Source organism: Haematobia irritans, chromosome 1 (assembly GCF_050003625.1).
Source record: "Haematobia irritans isolate KBUSLIRL chromosome 1, ASM5000362v1, whole genome shotgun sequence".
NCBI lineage: Eukaryota > Metazoa > Arthropoda > Insecta > Diptera > Muscidae > Haematobia > Haematobia irritans.
The window spans coordinates 267,943,032-267,966,872 of NC_134397.1; the positions used below are offsets into that span (position 1 = coordinate 267,943,032).

At 33.1% G+C, this 23,841-nt stretch overlaps 3 protein-coding genes across 3 annotated transcripts in view; 2 read left to right on the top strand and 1 right to left on the bottom strand.

Annotated features, from left to right (window-relative positions):
* The first annotated feature begins 491 nt into the window (after window positions 1-491).
* Window positions 492-6,522, top strand: Acf (ATP-dependent chromatin assembly factor large subunit). Its single transcript, XM_075292955.1, has 6 exons — window positions 492-746; window positions 1,273-4,357; window positions 4,420-4,961; window positions 5,081-5,256; window positions 5,315-5,732; window positions 5,810-6,522. Exons 1-6 carry the CDS (start codon window positions 628-630, stop codon window positions 5,898-5,900), a joined length of 4,431 nt encoding a protein of 1,476 aa, XP_075149070.1. The 5' UTR covers window positions 492-627; the 3' UTR covers window positions 5,901-6,522.
* A 3,833-nt stretch (window positions 6,523-10,355) lies between these two features.
* LOC142223090 (uncharacterized) overlaps window positions 10,356-23,841 on the bottom strand; it is a 44,361-nt gene continuing 30,875 nt past the window's right edge. Inside the window, exon 9 of the mRNA XM_075292959.1 lies at window positions 10,356-12,543. Coding sequence (XP_075149074.1) covers window positions 11,216-12,543 — 1,328 coding nt within the window. The 3' untranslated portion in view covers window positions 10,356-11,215. The remainder of the gene's footprint in view (window positions 12,544-23,841) is intronic.
* On the top strand, window positions 17,886-22,616 carry LOC142223105 (uncharacterized). The gene is made up of 2 exons (XM_075292961.1): window positions 17,886-18,661; window positions 21,461-22,616. Exons 1-2 carry the CDS (start codon window positions 17,895-17,897, stop codon window positions 22,587-22,589), a joined length of 1,896 nt encoding a protein of 631 aa, XP_075149076.1. The 5' UTR covers window positions 17,886-17,894; the 3' UTR covers window positions 22,590-22,616.

Consider the following 23,841-nt stretch of genomic DNA (forward strand, 5'->3'; position numbering starts at 1 on the left):
TGTATATAAGCAAATTTTGAAATTGTCAAAAAAAGGGAGCACCTGTACCAGTCCTATGATACTTCCCTTATCCAAAATTACAAAGTTCCACGTACGTTGTAGGCAACTAACAATTGAAGTTATCGAATCTTCGTAGAATTGAAGTTATCGAATCTTCGTGAAGTTATCGAATCTTCGTTATCGAATTTTCGCGCGTTTATCGTCGAAGGGAGGGTGTTGTTGAGAGGTGGTGCGCGTTCTTCAGCGTCTTCTTCTTTTCATTTCATTTCTTACATTTCTTCAAAAGCGTGAATTCTTTCGCGCGTGAATAAAATAATTACCTTGGAAAATTTATTCGAACTTATGGTACACATATTAAGAAGGAAAAACAAGTTCGCTATTATTATAACTAGTGTTTTGTGTTTCTAAGGCGCATCCAGAAGAAAAGAAAATTAATTTTTGCAAACAATATTTTCATTTGGCTGCTGGTTGTAAGAAAATTGTATGAGAATTTACACACGCAGGCGAGCACAAACACCTTTACAAGTTGTGTAAACACTGTACAGGCTTTTTCTACTGGTGAAAGAGGCGAACAAAATCATAGAAAAATTGCTGCATTGAATATTTCGGGCTTTATAGGTGTAGAAAATGCCTATTTGCAAACGAGATGGCTTCGATGCACCTTCAAAGAATAAGGACGAGACATTTCACGATAACGAGGATGTTTTTTTCTGCGAGGTGACCAAGGAAATTTTCAAGGAGTATGAGTAAGTTGAGAAGCATCCATCTGTTCGAAGTCGAGAGCCCCTCACCGAATTGCTTGAATTTGATGTATGTTGTGATTCAAACAAGGTAAAATTTTTGCAATGGAAATGCTTGCGTTTTCAGATATATGTAGTTTTGAGAGCCAATCCAACCATAAATAAGCTCATAGGTTAATGAATGTAAATTTGAGACGCATAACTCAATTGAAGGTATGGTTTTTAATAACAAAAATTATGGGCTATAATCCAAGGTTTTTTTTAAGATCTAGTTACATTTTCAATAACCTATCATTAAAAATTTGAATTTGAAATGAGAAAAGATTTACAAGAAAATCAATTTTGTTTGGATTGGTCGATAAATGGCAGACTATTTCGAAAGATATATTTTATGACCTAGGTATTTTCGGAAAGGAATTCCCGCTTTGTAGAACCGGCACATCAAGGTACTTGACATACATCGAATTCAAGCAATTAAGTGAGTTGCCACAAATGAAGTTTATGAAATTACATATGTTATTTTTGTTATTAGGGATTACTTTCGTCATGTTATGGCTATTAACAGCACCGTGTGGCAATGTGAGGCCACCGGTCGGGACAATCTTACATACGCTGAAGCTTTGAAAAGTGAGAGACGGGCTCGTAAGAAAATGGAGCTTTTCAAAGATTGTTTGAGGCCTCCAGTTATGTTAGTCATCGAACATGCCAAACAAAGTTCGCTTAGTGTTCTTAGCGCCTTGACGTTTAGATTTCTTCGCAAACGCTTCTTCATCGACGAGGAAGTTCAGATTACTGGTTCTAAACAAACATTTTACACAGTTTCAAGTATTAGTTCTCCCGATAATAAGATACCCGCGAATGGTGTCTACGAGGACACTGAGCAACTTATGTATACACTAAAAAGAACGGGGAAACCTGGTGAAACTACCGTTCCGTTTGAAAAGATACGAAGAAAAAAATTTGAATTTACTGGTGAAAATTTGCAAATGTTCATCAAGAACAATGTTATTAGAGTTGATGGTATCCTTAGACCGAAACCAGAGTCGTATGAGAAATATGTAACCAACCGCAAAATAACCTTCCATTCAATATTCATTGGCAAAATGCCGCATTTCACACCCGCAAAAGCAAAGAAGTCTGATGAAAGCAAAAAACAATCTACTCTCAACAACTATTTCAATAAAAAAGATAACGAGAAGTCTTCATCAAAGGCAGAAGCCAAACAGGATAAATCAAAACAGGAAAAGGCCGAAGAGCAAGAGGCTAAGGCTAAATTGCTAAAGGAGGAAATGGAACGGAAAAAGAAGGCGAGAGAGGAAACGCTCATAGCTCAGATGCGAGAGAGGGCCGAAAAGAGGGCGAAATTAATGGAGAGCATTGAGGAGGAATGTAATGCATTACTAACCAAAACAGATGATTTGGAACGTAGTGATCAGCGTATGTTGCCCAAGTATACAACAGTGCAGACGAATATTCCGACAAAAATGCTGGGAGATGCTTTCATGCTGCGTGAATTCATGCACACATACGTTGGTATGCTGTCGGGCATAGAAGTGTTTAGGGGGAATTTGAGTTTTTTTGAGATGGCTCGTTCTTTTACAGTCAGAGAAGTGGCCGGACCACTGTCTGATATAATACTCATTCTTCTGGGCACAGTTTTTGATTTGCAACGTGAAGAGGAGGAAGAAATTTATGTCGATTACATCAAGTCAACACAGCCGATTCCTTTCTGGGCCCATCTATATGTTAGAAGGCATTTCTATTTCAGGCTAAATGAATTGCCTCTAGATGCCCTAACTGTAAGTGAAGTATTACGTTTGCATTTGTTGTCCTCTGGAGCCATTCTCAAGAATAAAGCTGCCGAGAAATGGCGAATCATGTACAGAAATGGTTACACATCAAATGAGGATCCAGGATTAGATTTGCGGATGCAACATCCACATATTCTTCGTGCCCTCAAGATGTACACACTGTATCAGTTACCATTCACTGATATTATGCGTATTATCAAATGTCTGATGGCCCAGATATTGACCTATTCCTCCACAATAAATCTTATAGAAGAACGCATGGAACAAATGGCAACATCGCGACAAGAGTTGAAAGCATTGATCAGTGCTGAAAACCAAAGATTGTCCAAAGTTCAAGCCCAACGGAAGCAATTGACCAACGAATTCAATGTACAATGTTTAGATGATGAGGTGAAGAATAACCCAGAAAAGAAGAAAGTTTTGGAAGATAAACTCAACAAAAAAGTAGCGGAACTTTTGGCGATTTCCGAACGAGACCGAAAGAAATATGATGCTGCAGTAGCTAAAACGCATAGTGCTCTCTTCAATTTCCTGGTATATCTCGGTATGGATCGAGCCTACCGTAAGTACTATGTATTGGAATCGATGCCTGGCATATTTGTCGAACATCCTACAGATTGCATGGACAGATGTTTGGAAAATCCCCCTAAGAATTGTTTGCCAACCGGTGTTCTGGCAAATAAGGCCAATCTACCAAAAAATAGAAAAGACCTTCGAGCTTATTTGCTGAAAATGTACACTGAAGAGGAAAAGAAGGGGAAAAAAGAAAATACTCAAGCTGCCCAAGAAGACAAAGAAAATCAAAACCAACAGAATGGCACTGTCAACGGCATGGTTAATGGCCATGCCAATGGCGACGTCAAAATGGAAGTCGACGAAGTGCGTCCAACACCTCCTACACCATATCAATTGTACATGTGCACCGGAAATCCCAATGAATGTATAGTTCACGACGAACGAAACCCTGATCGGCAAAAGTGGTCTTATTTGTACAAGAAAGAGGATTTAGATGCCCTTATTGAATCATTAAATCCATTGGGCTATCGCGAATATGAATTAAGAGAACAATTGTCCTTACTGAAGGATCTCATAGTTGATCACATAAAAGATTGTCCCGAAGAAGTGCTTAATGTAGATGAAAAGGGGTTACAAAAGTTAAATAGTACCATGATGAACGAAACTTCACGCAAATACAGCAATTCCAACTTTGGGTTCCCCATTGATACTGCAGATCTAAATGAGGTTATGTACGGTTCACTGGTGCAAAGAATTCTTCAATTTGAAAGCGACATTTATACCGGTGATCTAGGTCGACTTAAAGTAAAGGACATGGAAAAATGGCGAAAAGATTTGCATAATAGTTGCTATGACCCTCAAGCTAAATTGCAATGGGGCCCCAGTAAAGTGACGAGCAATGCAAATGATGTGGCTGAAGATGAAGATGAGGAAAACGAAGGCTCCGATAATGAGAGCGAATCAAACGAAAAGGAGGAAAGAAATTATGCAGGTAAACCCTATCGCGATCCGGGAGAGACTTTGGGCGATACATTAGAGATCGAATCTGAAGACTCTGCCGATGAAGGTGTTTCCCTTCATGATTCGGACACTTTGCGATCATATGTAAGAAAATTGGCTTCGGCTTTGTTGCAAGTAGAACAAGCTGTCGAAAGGCGTTTCTTGAAAGAACCATTTGGCGTACCTGCAAATGTCAAAGATAAAGAGGCTTTCGAACGCAAACAGCAACAGGCAACAAACAGACTGGGACAATGGGAAGTGTCTCTGATGGAAAGCACTAGTTATTCCCAGGTAAATATATAGCATAAACCTTGTCCAATATTCCATGAACTTTACTGACTTTTCTTTTTTAGGTATTTCTCCATTTGAATCTCTTGCATGATTGTATTATGTGGGCTCGTTCGACTAATAAATCCAATTGTGTTGTATGTCGACGAGGAAGCGATCCTGACAAAATGTTGCTGTGCGATGAATGTAATGCTGGCACACATATGTTCTGCATGAAACCAAAAATGAAGACTGTGCCCGCCGGTAATTGGTATTGCAAACGTTGTGTAGCCAAATTAGGTATAACAAATGACCAAGACAAGAAAAATAAAGCATCCAATCAGCGCAAGAAACGTAAATTTATTGTTGAAGAAGATAATAGTGATGCAGCTTCTGTGACATCCGAGAAGAACAGACCTAATGATAAAGGTCGTGGAAAACGGTTACAGTCAAATGAAATTGAAGATATGTTAGTGGACGACGACGAAGACGTTGAACAGGATGAAAATGGTGGTGTAGACGACAGTGAAATCCAAGACGAAGATGAAGGAGAAGAGGAGGAAGACGAGACAGATGCGGTTGAACTTAATGGCAATGGTCCAACGAATAATGAGTCCGATGTTGATGAGTGAGTATTTCGCATATTGATTAATTGAATATTGGAAGTAGATGATAGAAGTTTTTAAAATTTCAAGTTAATATATAGTTCTAGTTAGGTTTAATACCGAGTAATATTTATATTTTAAGGGATGAAAATGTTTGCAACATCTGTTCATACGATGGCAGCGAATTGTCATGTACAACATGTAAAGACTCCTTCCATTTAGAGTGTATTAAGCTAAAGCGTATGCCACGATACAATTTCCTGTGCAGCAAATGCAAAGCTGCAGAAGCTAGCAAGAAGAGGAAAAGTCGGACAAATGGTATGGATGCATACGGAAAACTGTTAAAACCATGACTTACATTCTCTTCCATTTTCAGAATCGGGGTCTGACAATGAAAGCAGCGAGGACGATGAGCCTTTAGTAAAACGTGGTCGATCATCTCAGCGAAATTCATTAGCCAGTACAAAGACAGATCAGCAAGACACATCAAAATCATCCAGTAGCCGAAGATCCATACGTCGCACTGCCGATAATTTACCTTTGAATAATTCAATTCTATACGAACTCTTGGAGAAAATTATGAAGCACGAAAATGCTTGGCCCTTTTTGCGACCAGTCTTAAAGACAGAAGTACCCGATTATTACGATATCATCAAAAATCCCATGGACTTTGCAAAAGTAAAATCGAAATTGAATATGGGATCGTACCAAATCAATGAAGAGGTTATGAGAGATATAGAACTTGTATTTGGCAATTGTGATGAGTACAATGTTAAAGGAAATGAAATCTATGAGTAAGTCCATCAACTTTGTTTTGTCGTTTTTTTTTGGTTATTCTAATCCAACATTCTTGTTCTTTGTATCTTTTTAGGGCTGGAGCAGCGTTAGAAAAATACGTAATAGATTTGTGTAAAGAATTAAACTTACCTTTCAAACCAAGTGACATGAATTCCGACGTTTAGACAAATTGTAATTAAACAAAAGTTCCGGCCTTTTGTTTTTTTGTATTATATTTTTTGATATCGAACTTACTTTGATTCAAATTGAAATTGATATGTGTAATTATGATTATGGCAAAATTGTATTTTAAAGTTTGGGTATATAGAGTACCAATCTTTTTGTTAACACATTTCAATCCTATTCGTCCTCATTTATATACTTTAGTTGGATTTTTCTACTTTATTTTGTATTTTATGTGTGTGTCTACTATATGCAAAACAATACAATAAACCGTCTTTATTTTGTACTTCTTTTAATAGTGTTTTCCCCAAATGTGACTTTAAAGAAGTCAAAACCCGTTTACAGCAAAACAAACAAAAAAATTTTAATCCTTAATTTAACTTAGATTTAAACACAGAGAACAATTTTTGTTTACATATTACCATATAAGAGTAGGATTAAACATTTTATGAGATAAGCTAAATAATTAAATTATGATTCATCATTCACTCTTTTAAGTAGAGAACAGTTGAAGAAAAAAATAATAAAAAAAGAAAAAAACAAACGAAAAAATTCGTACACACACCACCACACGTAACATTGGTTATACATAAATTATTGAATAAAGTTTGCATCTATTATGAATTTTGTTTATTTCGTATAATGGGGGCTATGACAAAGATTTATTGACAAAGCATATTTGACATGTTTTTAACTAATGGGTTATTATTGGGAGAAGAAAATTCGGGTTTTTCCTGACATATTATTTTGCATTCACCTTCACACATGCTAAGTACTAAGATCGGGGTCCCTACCAAAACCACAAATTAATAATGCACAATATCTATACCACCAAGATTATATTTTTTTTTATAAAATTTGGTCAAATCAAGCTTGGAAAGATTCAGGATATTACATAACATTAATCTTAAAAAAAACTTATACATATATATTAAAAACCCCCATTTTTTCTGTACTTACATCTGAACCGTTTTTGACCAAAATTGGTACATATTTCTAAAATGTTAATTGTACTCTCTTTTTCGTATTGAAACTTTAGCTTTCGTAGTCATATGAATCTAAATCGGGCGAAAAATATATATGGGATCTGAAATTCGACCTGTGGTGGTCATATAAGTCTAGATCGTGGAAAAGATATATGTGGGAGCTGTATCTAAATCTGAACCGATTTTGACCAAATTTGGCATGTATAGTTAGAATAGTAATTCTACTCCCTGTTCAAAGTTTCAAGCAAATCGGAGTGAAATTCGACCTATGGTGGTCATATGAGTCTAAATTGGGCGAAGAATATATATGGGAGCTATATATAAATCTGAACCAATTTCGATCAAAAATGGCATGCATAACTAAAATGGTAAATCGGAGTAAATATATGGCCCCTGAGATCATATGAGTGTAATTCGGGCGAAAGATATATGTATATGAGAGCGAAAGATATATGGGAGCAATCTGATCCGACTCAGGGGCAAGAAACTGTTCGAATTTTTGGCATAGTCTCATCTAAAGGGTTATGACGTAATTCGAATAAGCACTGTTGTTAATAAATTGTTTTGTTATAACAAAAAAGTCCGATATAGTGCGAACGTTGCAGAAATTATACGATCTCTATCAATTTTTCCTATGAAATATTTCTGTATAAGTCAAATAGTGGTATACAATCCAAAAAAAGCCATATTTTACTTAAATTATTTTTTTAAATTTCTCTACAAAGTTTAAATATTGCCCAGCAAAAAATACTTCAGCAGTAGGTTAGGTTAGGTTAGGTGGCAGCCCGATGTATCAGGCTCACTTAGACTATTCAGTCCATTGTGATACCACATTGGCGAACTTCTCTCTTATCACCGAGTGCTGCCCGATTCCATGTTAAGCTCAATGACAAGGGACCTCCTTTTTATAGCCGGGTCCGAACGGCGTTCCACATTGCAGTGAAACCACTTAGAGAAGCTTTGAAACCCTCAGAAATGTCACCATCACGGTGGCTCCCGTGGTGCAATGGTTAGCATTCAGCAGTAAGAGTTTAGTTGCGCTTTTTGCTATACAAAAAAAGTAGGCAGTGCATCCACACGCATGAATCGGTGGCAATAACGTAAACGAGTAATCAAACTAGTTTATGATCATTCGTTTACGTTGTTGAAACCAATTCATGCAGTATAGATGCATGAAAGGTAATGCTTCACAGTGCAGTGCATCCACACGCATGAATCGGTGGCAATAACGTAAACGAGTAATCAAACTAGTTTATGATCATTCGTTTACGTTGTTGAAACCAATTCATGCAGTATAGATGCATGAAAGGTAATGCTTCACACCAACAATGATTATATATCAGATTATATATCACTTCTGAGCAATATTTCTATTAAAATGAGCAATTATATCAGCGCTATGTAGAAGCTGCTCTAAACCGGGACATCGCCCATAAAAATCAACGCTGATTCGGTTGTTTTGTAAGCAGTTGGTACTGCTTACAAAACAACTGCTTACAAAACAACCGAATCCTGCTATAGTGCTCTATTTTTTGCTGCCCAGCAAAAAGTGGAACTAGAATCTGTTGGTATACCTCTGGCCACCTGCAAGCTCTTACTGCGTGAGAAGGCTGTTATGATGGCCAATATTCAATGGGAGAATTGCAAGGGTTGTAACGACACCAAGAAAATATGGCCCCATTTAAACTTAAACCGCACACTAGATATGCTAGTGTTCTCAAGGCGTTAGATAGCACTCCTGATATCTGCTATAAGGGTCGCTGCCTGATAGGCGAATTTGCAAAAACTATAGGTGCGAAGTATAATGACTATTGTATAAGCTGTCATGATGTGGAGGAAAAGGAATCAATTAACCCTTCTGTGCGTGATGAGGTCCCGCTGGACCTTTTTGATTTTTATTCATACATAACTTTATCTTTTATATGAATTTCAGCTTGATGGTTTATGACTTCTTGTACTGAAGTGTTTTAAGTTGAAAACTTTAAATTTTTATGTGATTGAATCATTAAATCGGTTTTTATAGGTATTTGAAAAAGTTTAGTGCGATTCTGCGTGATGAGGTCCAATGGGACCTATTACTAATTACATTAGTGGTTTTAGCACAGTTTAAAAAGCAGTGTAAAGATATTGCGATTTTCGTATTTGGAACAATTAATAACACTAACATCCTTTCAGAAAATACCGTTATTTGGAAGAATTTGTCATTTTTGAAGTTTCCATTGGTTTCGTTGCTTGGTAGTACATAATTTTATGTCTTCCGTTGATATATCCAATATAGTGAGAGTAAAAGTGCAAAAAAAGTTATTTGAACTTCATGGAAATCGTGGTCGAAATAAGTTTTTATATTTCTATACATTTTCCAGACCTATCGGCTCCTGGAATTTGGCAAGATGTGCCTCAATTTGGACCAAGTTTGAAACAACCACTGTGCACATAATACTGCGAGCAAAACGAACGCCACTAAAAAAAATCGTATTGTTTTTCCTTCAAAAATCCAGTTTGTTAAAAACATTCAACTACAAAAACAATATATTGTTGCTTGGTACGTGGTAAGGATACTTATAGGTACCACGCCTGCGTCAAACATCAGGGCCACTAGTATACTAATCAAAAATTTTAACATTATCTGTATCCTATTAAAAATTAAATAAAACTCTATATTTACAACCAAATTTTTATATATGCAATTTGTGCATTATAGAAGAGTCCACCTACAGTAAATGATCGAAAAATATCGTAGGGATAACCTCTCTACTATCCTTTTTTTATTGTAGGTCCCACGGGACCTCATCACGCTGGTATCGCTTCCAGTGTTATCACATACACAAGGGTTAAACACCTCTTGTGTGAGTGTCCTGCTTTTTGTGTAAGGCGTAAGCGAATTTTAGGAGCATATAGCTTTAGATTACTGGCGGACCTGGAAAACGTTAACTTAAGCAGTTTGTTAATGTTTTGGAGCAATCTGGTTGGTTCAATAAAAGTAAATAATAGAGAAGGTTCAGTGGTTAAGACTAGACTTGCCCATATGTAATAGGTACTTTTAGTTAAATGTGGTATCACAATGGACTGAATAGTCTAGTGAGCCTGAAATTTAATCGGGCTGCCACTTTAACCTAACCTAACCTAGTTCCCGCTTTAGTGGTAGTGGTTTAATAAAATCTAAATTATATTCCAAATTTCCCGATACAAATTGCAATTGCAGACACTCAAAAAACAAATCGACCTATCAGCTATGTCCAACACAAAGATTTACAGCCTGTTTCTGTATGTCGAACGAGCTCTATCGACCGACTAAAATGCATAGAAACAGCTGTTTTTTGGTTATAAATTCAGCTGTCTGTTTCCATTTCAGTCGATCGATAGAGCTCGTTCGACATACAGAAACAGGCTTTTAGACTTCCATTATTACCTAATCTATCCTTGACTGCAGATAAATAAAGGCTACACTCGAAAAGTAAACACTGTATAATATTGACTTTTTCAAATGCATTTGTTTTATTAGTTACTAAAATCAATTTTCTTCACGTACAATTAATTACATCAATGAGTTACTTATGGGATACCAATGTGTATGCAGATAAATTTTTTAAATATTCACAGAAAAATGGATATAATATTTTTGTTTTTCTTTAACTTATAACGCCTATTATGCTAGCAACGGTAAATAGTATCATATATAATAACAAATTCGACAAAGAAACTTGTTATTACACCAACATTTACCGTTAGCCTAACTTACATGCTATGCTTGTTTTGTAACCTAAAAAAACACAAATTTGTAAATTAATTCAGTGTATAACAATTAATAGAAATATTTATGAGTTGATGGTTTTTGATATAATTTTTGTAGAAAGCCAAAATAATTTAATATCGTATATCGCCGAAAAAATTATGCTTGTTTATTTTTAACATTGAATAATTTGCATCATTTCTTAAATATTTCTAATACTTTTTCCATGTGTGTAAATATGCCGTTTGTAAGTCTTGTATTATTAGAGTCTCCTACATGTAAATAGATAATTATTCGAAACTCAATCCATAGATTAGACCGTGTATGCTTATGGAAAATCTTAAATATAAATTTTTTAACACAGAGTTCCAATTTAAAATTTACATTTCAAAGTGAAAATATATAAATGAATATGTAACATTTTTTTTGTTTCTCAAATCTAATCACAAATTGTATGGGAATTGCCCTAAACATTAATTAGGAACAATTTTTAATTTTTAAAAATTAATTGATATGAGAAATATTTGAAGCTGAAATTGCATACACAGTGATCTAATCGACTATGTATGAGCTTTTAAATTAAAAAAAAAATAACATATCCTTATTCACTTTCTGTATCATCTACAAATTGTTTGCGATAATTGCGACGGACTCTTGCCAATTTCTGCTCATAGCGTGACAATTTTTGTTGATATCTTCGTGTGTTAAGTACTACAACTCCCTCATCATCATTGGCATTCGTATTGCCGTTTGCATTTTCCCTATCCCTGTCGAAATCATCGCATCCAGTTTCATTGTCATTGTCTTGTTCTAAACAGGGAGACAAGCGATGATCAGGAATAAAGCGTCTCATAAATTGGGAAGTTGAAGCATCATTGTGATCAATGCTTCCTGGGGTAGTGAGGGAATTATTTAGACTCACGCCACTATCTGGTGTAAAGAGATATGAGTTATTTTGATATAGAGAATTGTTGTTATTATTACTCCCACTTGGAGTCGATCGTTGAGGGGTAACGGGCTGGCGTGCTTCAGAATTGTTATTAGCATTCAATAGATTACTATTTACATTGAAAATATCATTATTATTGGTCTCATTATTATTTTCCTCTACATCGGACATTTCATTGCTATTACGTCGTACTTGGATATAATCGTTTAACGACGTTTTCCGCTTCTTCAGAGGTGATGCTATGAACGAGGATGATGTAGATGCTGCTGCCTCATCTGGGTGATTTTCTTGCAATTCAAGTTTTTCGTTCATGTTAAATGATGACAGAGATGTAGAGGAGAATGATGATGCTGCCATAGTTTGCTCATCAAACTCTATGTTAACATCAGCGCTTTGACCCCTAGAATTGCTAGAATTTCTAACATCTTCGAATGGTCTCTTTTTAGAACTTTTAGTGGTGCTGCTGGAGAGACTTTGATGTATGTCATAAGTGCTTAATGTGGTGTTTTCACTGTCACTATCACCTCCACTCAATCGATTCCGATTAGTTTGAAGTTGAACAACATCATCATCGTCGTCGTCACCATCATCTTCTATATTTAGGCTGTTGTGCTGATTCAAGATTTCATTTGTTGGAGAGATTGATTGAGGTAGTATTGTTTCACTTGAATTGATCACATTTAATGCTGCCGAAGTTTTAGGCTTTTGACTGTTACGTACGCTACGTCGTTGTTTCGTAATACTAGGTATTGTTTCTTCGCTGGTTTTAGTATTTGTATTGTCCAATTGGCAGTCTTCTCCTCCATTTTCGTCTTCTTCAGTTGTTAATTTGTTGGCACCATTGATTTTTCTATTATTGTTGTGATTGGTTTCATCATTGTTTCTGGAAGCCTCTGTTGTGGTTTTTCCATTCTGTTGTCCATCAGAATCATCTTCGGAATCTGACATAAATATTTGACGACTTAGACGTAGAAAGGCATCTGTTGAATAGGAATAATTATAAAAAAACAAACTCATATTAATAAAATGAAGGATTGCAATTGCTTTCAATACTTGATATACACAAAAAATATCAATTAATTTTCTTGTCAATACAATTAAAATTATGTTTAAATTTGAGCTAACAACGTAATTTGTAAATACAATTACGATTTTAGTAATATTTTGTCACATTAGCAACCAATTCTGTTATATCAACAAAAATGTTGTTGAACTTCAAAATTTTCTTTAACAAAAACTTATTGTAAGTTCAAATATTATAATATTCAAAAGTGTTTGGTAAAAATAGAAGAGAGCACCTGACACCAAATATTCCCCTTTTAATTTTATCTAATAAACTAAAAATGATGCTTATCGGAAGAAATTAATCGGGCGCATTTGCCAAGGAATTATCGTGATTTACTCTGATGATTCAATAACATTTTCGTGACTCACAATAAATTTCTGGACAGACGAAAATTTTCTTAACTCACGAATTACAACAATTACAAGGACTTCCAGATATTCATGAGTTATGTTTGAATCTCAAATATGGTAAGATCCAACAATATCTACTTTGGAATTTAGATTGCTATAGTGGCCCAGTTCTTAAGGCAGATATATAAGTACACAGAAAAAATGTTCTTTTTCTGATTTAATTACGAAATAAATTGATCCAATTAATTTTAGAATTTTTAGAAATGAAAAAATAATGTTTAATTAGAAATAAAAAATATATTTGTTTAAAGAATTAATTGATTTCTTTGAAACTTTCAATTATTGTTTTAATTGGTTCAATTTGGTCAATTGATTTTGGTCACACTTCAATTAATTTTTAAATCGAGGCAACCAATTACTCATTGCCTTATTATTTAGTTATTGATATTTTACCTTCACAAAATTCTTATCTGATTCAATTGAATTGATTAGAAATAAAAAACTATAATTGAATGAAAAATTACTTAATTTCTTCGGCACTATCAATTTAGTTTTTAATTGGTTGCAACTTATTTGAATAAATAAACATTTGTTATGAATTAATTAAATGAATTAATGGATTTTAAACTTGGAGTCTTCTATTAATATTTACAAGCAATTTATTCATAGTGGAAACACTTTGTCATTTTAATATTTCGAAAATATTTTTGTCATAATTTTTTCTGAGTGTGAATGTAAATCGGGCGAAAGATATATATGGGAGTTGTATCCAGCATCAGTTAACGATGGAGTTTTTGGACTGTGATATACATCTCCCTTAAGGGAAATGTTATATAGGTCAGAGAAATTACTAGTCGTTAACATTGTTATACCCTTGCAATTTTGAGTCACAATTCTAACTCCAATTTGTTCATACAAAATTTGACATTTTCTTGAAAAAAAGTATTAACTTATTTGTATCTAAAATAACCCAATATCCTATCCATGCTGGGTTCACTGCGCATTGTTTTGGCGAACTATCACTTTCTTTTTTTTTTCAAATGCGGCAGATTTTATGTCTATTGTGTCTACGAACACATATATTTGCGTGTATTATTAAGGATTTTTATCTTTAAGTTGCACTTAATATAAGTAACAATTAATTCGTCGTTCATATATATTCATACTTTGTTGCAATAGAATTCACACTAATAACTCAATTATATTTTAAATCTATTTACGGAATGGTTATAGGTTTTATCCTGTGTCAAGTTCGAAACACATTTGTAGGAAAACAAAACGTTGCTGAAATTGCTATCATGTTTCTGCAAATGTTTGCATATATAGCGGGAACCACTTGTTTGTAAGTGATTATTAATGAGTCTAATGTACCTTACTTGTCACATATAATTCTGTCATTTGATTGTAACAATTCGGTATTAAATGAAATCTGTAGTAATATTGGCGATATTTGATGTAAAGGTGGGTACTATGTTCGGTTTTCGAGTTGAAAATCACTTTATTTTCGCGATTACTTTTCCTGAAATAATCAAAATTATAAATTAAAACCAAAATATTCCTGTAAAGTCTTGCGAAATCTAGGGGAACAAGAAACTGCGCATCAATTGAATTAATTTATCTGCTTCATATTGAACTGTTTTATTAAAGTAACCGCGAAAATTTCAACTCGAAAAGCGAACATAGTACTTACCTTAAGTTGGTCATGTGCAACGAAAACCATATACACGCAGAAAATAACGAAAATAAATAATAATAATTTATAATAATAAATAATGAAAAAAGTCGTTAGTCCACATGTATGTTTACCTATTAGGATATACAATGTTAGATTCAGATACACTGAAGAAAGAGCATGTCCGATACCAAAGATTTTGTCTTTACTCTAATGATTTTGGCATTGCTATCGAGCCAAAGAAGCGGAGAATTGAAGGACGGATAACTTTAAGACATAATTCTTTTTTAAATTAGAGTTTTGCGTACTTGATTCTAAGAAACAAAATTTAATTTAATCGTTTTTTCAGCTTTATTCTTCATATGCTGCCGAAGTCCTTCTAAAATTTCTTAACCCTTTCACTACCGATGTCCACTTAGAAGGACATTCGAAAAAGATACCAAATTCTATTTTTCCACTTAGTTTCGATTTATTTCTTGATGTTATTTTAAAGTAGAGGCTTTAATCTAAATAAGCTATAAATATTTTCTATATTGGTGACCACTAAAATACATTTTTATAAACTTCTTTAACAATAAACGAAAAATATGAAATTTTGAGACAATTTTAGCTTATATTTTTCGGGATCTTTTTTGTATTTTTCTCACACTTTGAAAGATATTATAGGCCAAATAAAGCTTATTTTCGTAAGGCCATTAGGTCACAATTCAAGTATCAAGTTTTTAGAACAAGCTCATATAGCTCTTGAAGTAATTGAGGTAGGTTCTCAAAATGAAAATTTTTTTAGTACTAGTAAAAACAGATGAAAAATTAAAGTTTTTAACATCAGGTTTATTTCGGTAGTGAAAGGGTTAACGACAACTTAAGTTTCCGAATTCACACTCGTCTTCAAGTAGGAATTATGCTAAGTTTCAAGTTAAAAATGTCTTTAATATAAAGTATTGGAAAACATATCCTATTCTTGAATGCTTTTTTCCTTTGTAGTCCAGATACAAGATGTCAACAAATTTAACACAATTTCATTAATTTTGAAGAACTTTTCAGAATTATTAAAATCAAGTTGACTTTAGTCACACATTTTTAAGTCGAATAACTTAACTATAAGGATAAAACGACTTTATTGAAAAGTGTATCGACTTTTGGACAAGAAAAACAAAAACTATCAAAGGAATGCGTCTTCTATGCTAAGCAAAATTCGCATTCGTATTTTAAGGATATTGAGACACAAAAATTCTGTAAATCTTTTTACCCTATACCATAGGATATAAGGCTTAAGAGAATTCATCGCGCGCTCATTTTTGAGCGATACAAATATATACCTATGTTATTTCATGATTTTTTTTAAATTCTTTTTTGAAAAAAAAATAGCACTTAAAAAATCACCCTTTACAACCCAATAGTATATAATTTGCATCAGTTTCGTATACGTAGTCTTTTAGAGCTCTACTTTCGTCAGACATACGATATTTAATTTGACACAAATATAATTTTAAATTAACCGATCCCTGTGTTGCCTTTTAGAACTTCAGATATATTTCATTTATAATATTTATACCCTGCGCCACACTGTGGAACAGGGTATTATAAGTTAGTGCATATGTTTGCAACACCCAGAAGGAGACGAGATAGACACATGGTGTCTTTGGCAAAAATGCTCAGGGTGGGCTCGCGAGTCGATATAGCCATGTCCGTCTGTCCGTGAACACATTTTTGTAATCAAAGTGTAGGTCGCAGTTTTAGTCCAATCGACTTAAAATTTGGCACATGTATGTGTTTTGGCTCAGAATAGAACCCTATTGATTTTAGAAGAAATCGGTTCAGATTTAGATATAGTTCCCATATATATATATATATATATATATTTCGCCCGATATGGAAGCCAGAGTTTTACCCCAATTTGGTTGAGTTAGTAGTGTAGTCAAGGAGTACAGTTAGTAGTGTAGTCAAGTGTGCCAAATTTTATTGCAATCGGTTCAGATTTAGATATAGCTTTCATATATATCGTTCGCCCGATTTACACTCATATGACCACAGAAGCCAATTTTTAACTCCGATTTAGTTGAAATTTTCCACAGGAAGTAGAATTAGCATTGTAGCTATGCGTGCCAAATTTTACACTCATATGACCACAGAAGCCAATTTTTAACTCCGATTTAGTTGAAATTTTCCACAGGAAGTAGAATTAGCATTGTAGCTATGCGTGCCAAATTTGGTTGAAATCGGTTCAGATTTAGACATATCTCCCATATATAGCTTTCGCCCGATTTACAATCATATGACCACAGAAGGCAATTTTTAACTCCGATTTAGTTGAAATTTTGCACAGGGAGTAGAATTAGCATTGTAGCTATGCGTGCCAAATTTGGTTGAAATCGGTTCAGATTTAGATATAGCTCCCATATATATGTTTTTCTGATTTCGACAAAAATGGTAAAAATACCAATATTTTCCTTGTAAAATCGCCACTGCTTAGTCGAAAAGTTGTAAAAATCACTCTAATTTTCCTAAACTTCTAATACATATATATGGAGCGATAAATCATAAATAAACTTTTGCGAAGTTTGCTTAAAATTGCTTCAGATTTAAATGTTTCCCATATTTTTTTACTAACATTGTGTTCCACCCTAGTGCATTAGCCAACTTAAATTTTGAGTCAAATTCAAATTCTGTCCAGATCGAGTGATACTTAAATGTATGTATTTGGGACAAACCTTTATATATAGCACCCAACACATTTGACGGATGTGATATGGTATCGAAAATTTAGATCTACAAAGTGGTGCAGGGTATAATATAGTCGGCCCCTCCCGACTTTAGACTTTCCTTACTTGTTTTCAACTCGAAAACCGAACAAATTGCAAATTTTAAAAGGGCGTGACGATAAATTCTCGTGGTCTATTTCCCGGTTTAAAACAAAAATATACATATTTGTGGAACGAATTTTATTTGAGCCATAAGAGCGTATAAAATTCCAATATATTACGAAGTAATGGATATCAGATTGTAAAATGGGAGAATGTCACATAAAAGGTCTCTCATCAAAAATATAACATCTAAATTGTCCCCATATTGTTTCATTTCTTTTTGTGTAATGCATTCGTTAGATATGCAGTCAATGTAAAGACTGCAATTAAAAAAATGCTCATAGGAAGAAATACGTCGGTTTCCATGTAATATATAAGCTACTATCAACGGAAAAAATAGGTAGGTTATTGTCTGTCATTCTATTGTTAAGATTTTATTATGTTTAGTGGATTTGCTTTACTTCTTCATTTGTTCTTGATAGCACTGATACTAAATCCTAATTACGTCAAGCCAATAACAACGAATGAAATATCAGCTGCTTTAATAGACACTTGGTTACAAGAACCTTTGAAATATGTGAATCATATAAAATTGTGCATACGTCAAAATGATTTTCGAAAAGATATTGCTAATCAATATATCCAATGGTTCCTATGGCAAAATCGTACTTCTAACACGATTACGACCTATTCGGAGGGACGTACTAATGACAATCCAAAGAAGCAAACTGAAACTCGAAATAATCATGTAATAGTTACCAACACCCAAAATATTGGATATAGTCTCAAGCTATTTGGCGCAATGGCTGATGTTCTCTACATAGTTATTGAAGGAGATTTGGATGTGACCTTACTATTACCATATTTCAAGGAAATGTTTCATAAATATAAAACATTTCCCAATTATCTGTTATCTGATAATGGTATACTAGTATATAATCCATTTATTGTAAATGCCAATGGAGAATATGGTGAATTAGTGAGCTATATGGGTGATGTGGATCCGTATCTGAATCTATTCTCAAATATGTATGGTTTCCCCCTTAAAGTTCTTATATTTCCTTCGGTATATGCAATACCCATTTATGATAATATCACCAGGAAAATTAAGAGTTATAGTGGTGTTGATGGTGATGTAGCTGAATTGCTGAAGGAAAAATTAAATTTCACCCTCGAATTAAAAAATACAGATGCTGCTAGTTATGGGTAAGGTTTAACTGATTAATTGAAAAGTCCTTTACTTAGAAAAAAAAAAAAATTGGAAGCCATTACTTTTAAAGTACATACCTCCAAGAATCCTTTTCTACACAGAAAAAAATATCACCAAAACATTTCCAATTAAAATGTTAATTGAAGTTGAAAATTTTTACAATTAACTTTTTACTTATGATAGAAACATTAAGTTAATTAAGTCAATGATTGAAAATTTTAAAATTTTTAATTTAAAAATTAATTAATACAATTAACTTTTTAATCAAATTCGGAAGACTAATTCATTTAAACAAAGTGCTGATTTTTTTTTATTTTTTAATTAAAAATGTATTTCAAACAATCATTTGTTAATGCAAATAAAAACTCTAAGCCAATTAAGAAAGTAATTAAAAATAGTTACCTTTTTTAATTAATAGATTAATTGAGTTTTGCAATCAACATCAATTAAATTTTTAATTGAATCAATTAAAAAATTAATTGAAATTAATTAATTTTTTAATCGAGAATTTTTTCTATGCCCAATTAAAACTGTGATTGATACTATCATTTTCGTGATGGAAGACATTTCTATTAAAAAATTAATTGGATCAATTAATTTGGTGATTGAATCAGAAAAAAAATTTTTTGTGTGTAATGGTGAATTTAATTTTCACTTCATAAAAAGTTCTTTTGGTGTGAAAAATCCTTCGTTTTACACAGTTTTCGTAATATATTTTAATTGTCTGTATTTTTCTGCGTATAAAACACAGTAAGGACAAACTAATGGAAAGTTAAAAAAATATTTTTTTACAGACGTGGACTTTGCGATATAATCAAATAGTCTTTATGTAGGCAAAAAAATTCAATAAAGTTAAAAAAAAAATCTGTTCCTATTTTTTTTAAATTAAATTCGAAATAGTGATATAGCATCATACACCCAGAAAAAAGTGAACCCGCCATGAAATAAAATGTAGGTTTATTTTAGAAAATTATAAATGAAATATTTTACTGATTGCAATATGATACAAATTAGTCAATAATGTTTGTTAAATTGAAGAAAATTTACAAAAATAGTAATAAAAGTTGGAGTTAAAATTATAAAAATGTCTTTAGCGTTATATGAAGTTAAAAACAAACGCAATTTAAGAAATTTTATTAAATTGAGAAACTTATGTGGTTGAAATATTGAAGTAGCTTCACATCTGAAGAACTAATGTGCAATCAATGCAGCGTATATTGTATATGTTATATAGGAGAATGTTTTATACACTTTAATATATTTTTTTTTATTTTAGTTACATGAGCTAAAACAGAGAAAAAGGTAACATTCACATTTAAATTTATTTCTGATGTTGATGATCAAGTGGAGATTATGCTATTTTTCAAGTAAAAACGCCTTTAAAATAAAATGTTGAAAAACCTATGTTGAACGATTTTTGGCTTTGTAGTCAATATACAAGAAGTAAACCAATTTAGAGAAGATTGCATTAATTTTGAAGAATTTTTCATAATTATTAAAACTAAGTTGTACTTTATTCAACAAAACCGTCTTTCGTGTAAGGATACCAATTCTTAGGTCGAATCACTTAACTATAAGGACAAACTGACTTTTGGGCAAGGAAAAAAAAACTTAAGGCCGGTACTATGTTCATTCTTGCGAACAAATTTTATAGAAACCATTATTTCGCACATAGAAAGCGGTGTTTATTTAGGTAACAGGGAGCGCTATTTAACAGAGAGCGATATTGAATTAAGTTGGTGGTTGCTGCTTGCTATTACAAAATTAATATTTTATTTTTCCTTGGGCAATTGATCTGCTACTCCTTTGACCCTTTGTATATTTTCGGAACAAAAATAGGATTCGTGTTTGCGTTATAAACTCACGCAAATAGTTTTAATAAATAAATTATTTCTTAATTCACATTGCAAATGGCGCCATGCTATAAACGTCAGTTTTTCAACTCGAAAAACACAAAGTACCACAAATGGAAAAATTTCGCTAGTTTTTCGCATTTTATGGTTTTGTATGGAGTTTCAACGCGAAAACCGAACAGAGTACCGGCCTTTATATCGGATTTATTCTATGCTAAGAAAAATTCGCTTTCCTTTTTTAAGAACATGAAACCTTTGGCCTCACGAAAATATACAGCGCAATTTTACTAAATTCGAATTTCTTACAAAGTAACATAGTTCAGAATTTCCAAAAGTTTTTAAATTGTGCCAAAAATGTTATCATCTTGAACTTTGTATGGAAAATCAAAGATTATGCATTTTCTTTTCATTAAAATTTGTTTATTTTAAGAAAATCAGTCCTTAATAATCTGTAAATTGTGTGTTCTAAAATTTATGTTGTATAATTCTTCATATTACGCCAATATTTTTATACCCTACGCCACACTGTGGAACAGGGTATTATAAGTTAGTGCATATGTTTGTAACACCCAGAAGGAGACGAGATAGACATAGAGCGAGAGCGATAAATCATAAATAAACTTTTGCGAAGTTTCCTTAAAATTGCTTCAGATTTAAATGTTTCCCATATTTTGTTACTAAAATTGTGTTCCACCCTAATGCATTAGCCGTCTTAAATTTTGAGTCTATAGATTTTGTAGAAGTCTATCAAATTCTGTCCAGATCGAGTGATGTTTAAATGTATGTATTTGGGACAAACCTTTATATATAGCCCCCAACACATTTGACGGATGTGATATGGTATCGACATTTTAATTTTATAGTCGGCCCCGCCCGACTTTAGACTTTCCTTACTTGTTTTAGCGTAAATTTAATAAAGTGAATATTTCTTTATTATTACAGTGGACAGCTTCCAAACGGTTCCTTTAATGGTGGCTTGGGTACAATACTTAATGGAGAAGCTGATATATGTTTGACAGGATACTTCATTAAGGATTATCTTACACGAGATATAGAATTCTCAGTTGCCATGTATGACGATCGCCTATGTGTTTATATGCAAAAAAGAAGCCCTGTGCCGGCTTATTTAGTACCAATATTTGCTATACCCGTAAATGTTTGGATTAGCTTTGGCGCTGTGGCAGTTATATCATCGTTTATGTGGATATTATTAAGGATCTGGATAACATGGTTTAATATCTCCAAAAAGGGAACGAATGTCTGTATGTCTGAAATTTTACGATGGCAATTCGTTACTATATTCAAAGACACTTGGTTGGCTTTAATTCGCGTATCTCTGAGGCATTATCCCAAGTATGTATCGGAAAAGATTTTCTTCGCCTCTTTATGTTTGGCAAGTGTCATGTTTGGTGCTATGCTCGAATGCAGTTTAGCTTCAATTCACATTAAACCTCTCTACTTTGATGATATAAATTCTCTGGATGAATTGGATAAGAGTGGTATGCGTATAGTCTATCGTCACATAGCGATGGGAAATGATTTATTTGATCCTGATACATCACCCCTATTTGCCCGTCTTCACAGTAAATTGGTGTATATTTCAGATCCAAAATATCACATAGTGAAGAACATGCTTACACATGGCAATGAAGCTAGTGTTAATCGTTATAACAGCCTAATGCTAACAATGTTACATTTTATTGTAACCAATCGCATATGGATTATTCCGGAATGTCCAAAATCATATAATATTTCCTATTTTTGGCTACACGATTCTCCCTGGGAGGAAATCATTAACTATTTGCTTTTACAATTCTTACAATTCGGCCTAGTAAAAAAATTTGAACGTGAAGTGAATATTTATATGTACGTGCGAAAAATGAAGGATCGTCTGTATGAATCAAGTGGCCCATTTAAAGTTTTACGTATAGAAGATTTTGAATTAGCTTTTATTGTTTTATTATTGGGCAACTTATTGGGAATAATATTGTTAATAATTGAGAATATTGTTAACTACATCCAACAGAAGAAAAAGACATTTTATAAAGCCAATTTAATTTCATTTTATTAAATTTGTTCATTATATACTGACATTAAATTTTGTGTTTTCATGTGTTCCTGTGTAAAAAAAATTATGGTTGTGACTAAATTGTTAACCGAACATTTTTAGTGATACGCAAAGAAAAAAAAACGTTTGGAAAACGTGTGCCGAAAACGTTTTTCTTTTGTTAGAGTTTTTTGAATTGCTTCGAAAAGTATACACATTTATCACCAAAAAAATTCGTTTGTTACAAAATTTTTATTTTTTCAATAAAAAAAAGTTATTTTTGAACCAACAACACAGTCCATTTCGTTTATATCAAACACTGTTCTTTTCTGACTTTAGGTCTTTAATAAGACACATTTGACAGTTCATAGTAAAAATTTAATATAGTAGAATGTAATGTTGAACATTTTTTCGGAATCTTCCGACCATATCTGGAATATATGCAAAAAAAAACTTTGGTCGAAGCAGGGAGCGAACCCACGACCCTTGGCATGCAAGTGGGACGTAGCAACCACTGCTCCACGGTGCCCAACTAAATGTATTTTTCTGTTAAATAAACTTTGTTTAATCGGCTCGTGGGCGCCGCAAGCTATGCTATATAAATATAACTTATATGGGTAATTGTCTATTGATGACAATAACGGCTACATAGCTCAGTGGATAGTGTGTTGGCTTACAAATTGCATGGTCCGTGGTTCGATTCTCCGTCCAGGCGAAAGGTAAAAAAAAAATTTTAATTTACAACATCATATAATTTCTTCTACATGTTTGTATTACAGAAAAAGGTGATGCACTGAAAAAACAGTGAACCCACCAGGAAAGATAACTTTCGATTAATTTTAGAAAATTTTGAATTTTTTAAGAAAATTTTAACTAAACAGTATTACAAGCGCTGGCATCACTCCGATATGGTAAAAATAAGTAAATATTTTTCGACAAATTCAAGAAAATTTATTAGACATAACTAAGTTTTTGCACTTGTTAAAGAAAATTTTGTAGTTTTAAGAGAAATCTTGGAGTTCAAAATTGCAAGAATGTCTTTAGTGCCATACGAAGTTCATGATGGACACATTTTTGGTAAAATTTACAAATTTAAAGAAATAATGAACTATTTTGTGAGAAATACGAAATTAGGAAACCTTTATGCTTTATTTTTGTATAATTTTTTCCTGTGTTTTAGTTCATTTAACTAACGTACGCAAAAAATTATTTGAGTAAAGCAAACTTTTTCCAAACATAATGATTCTATGAACTAATATAAAGTTAAATTGGCTTT

What these genes read in the sequence shown, in the direction of transcription:
- Acf (XM_075292955.1), top strand. Translation starts at nt 628, where the DNA reads ATGCCTATTTGCAAACGAGATGGCTTCGATGCACCTTCAAAGAATAAG. An exon ending in GAGGAAAAGTCGGACAAATG is followed by an intron (nt 5,257 to 5,314) that starts GTATGGATGCAT and finishes TTCCATTTTCAG; the next exon opens with AATCGGGGTCTGACAATGAA. An exon ending in AAAGGAAATGAAATCTATGA is followed by an intron (nt 5,733 to 5,809) that starts GTAAGTCCATCA and finishes GTATCTTTTTAG; the next exon opens with GGCTGGAGCAGCGTTAGAAA.
- LOC142223105 (XM_075292961.1), top strand. Translation starts at nt 17,895, where the DNA reads ATGTTTAGTGGATTTGCTTTACTTCTTCATTTGTTCTTGATAGCACTG. An exon ending in ACAGATGCTGCTAGTTATGG is followed by an intron (nt 18,662 to 21,460) that starts GTAAGGTTTAAC and finishes TTATTATTACAG; the next exon opens with TGGACAGCTTCCAAACGGTT.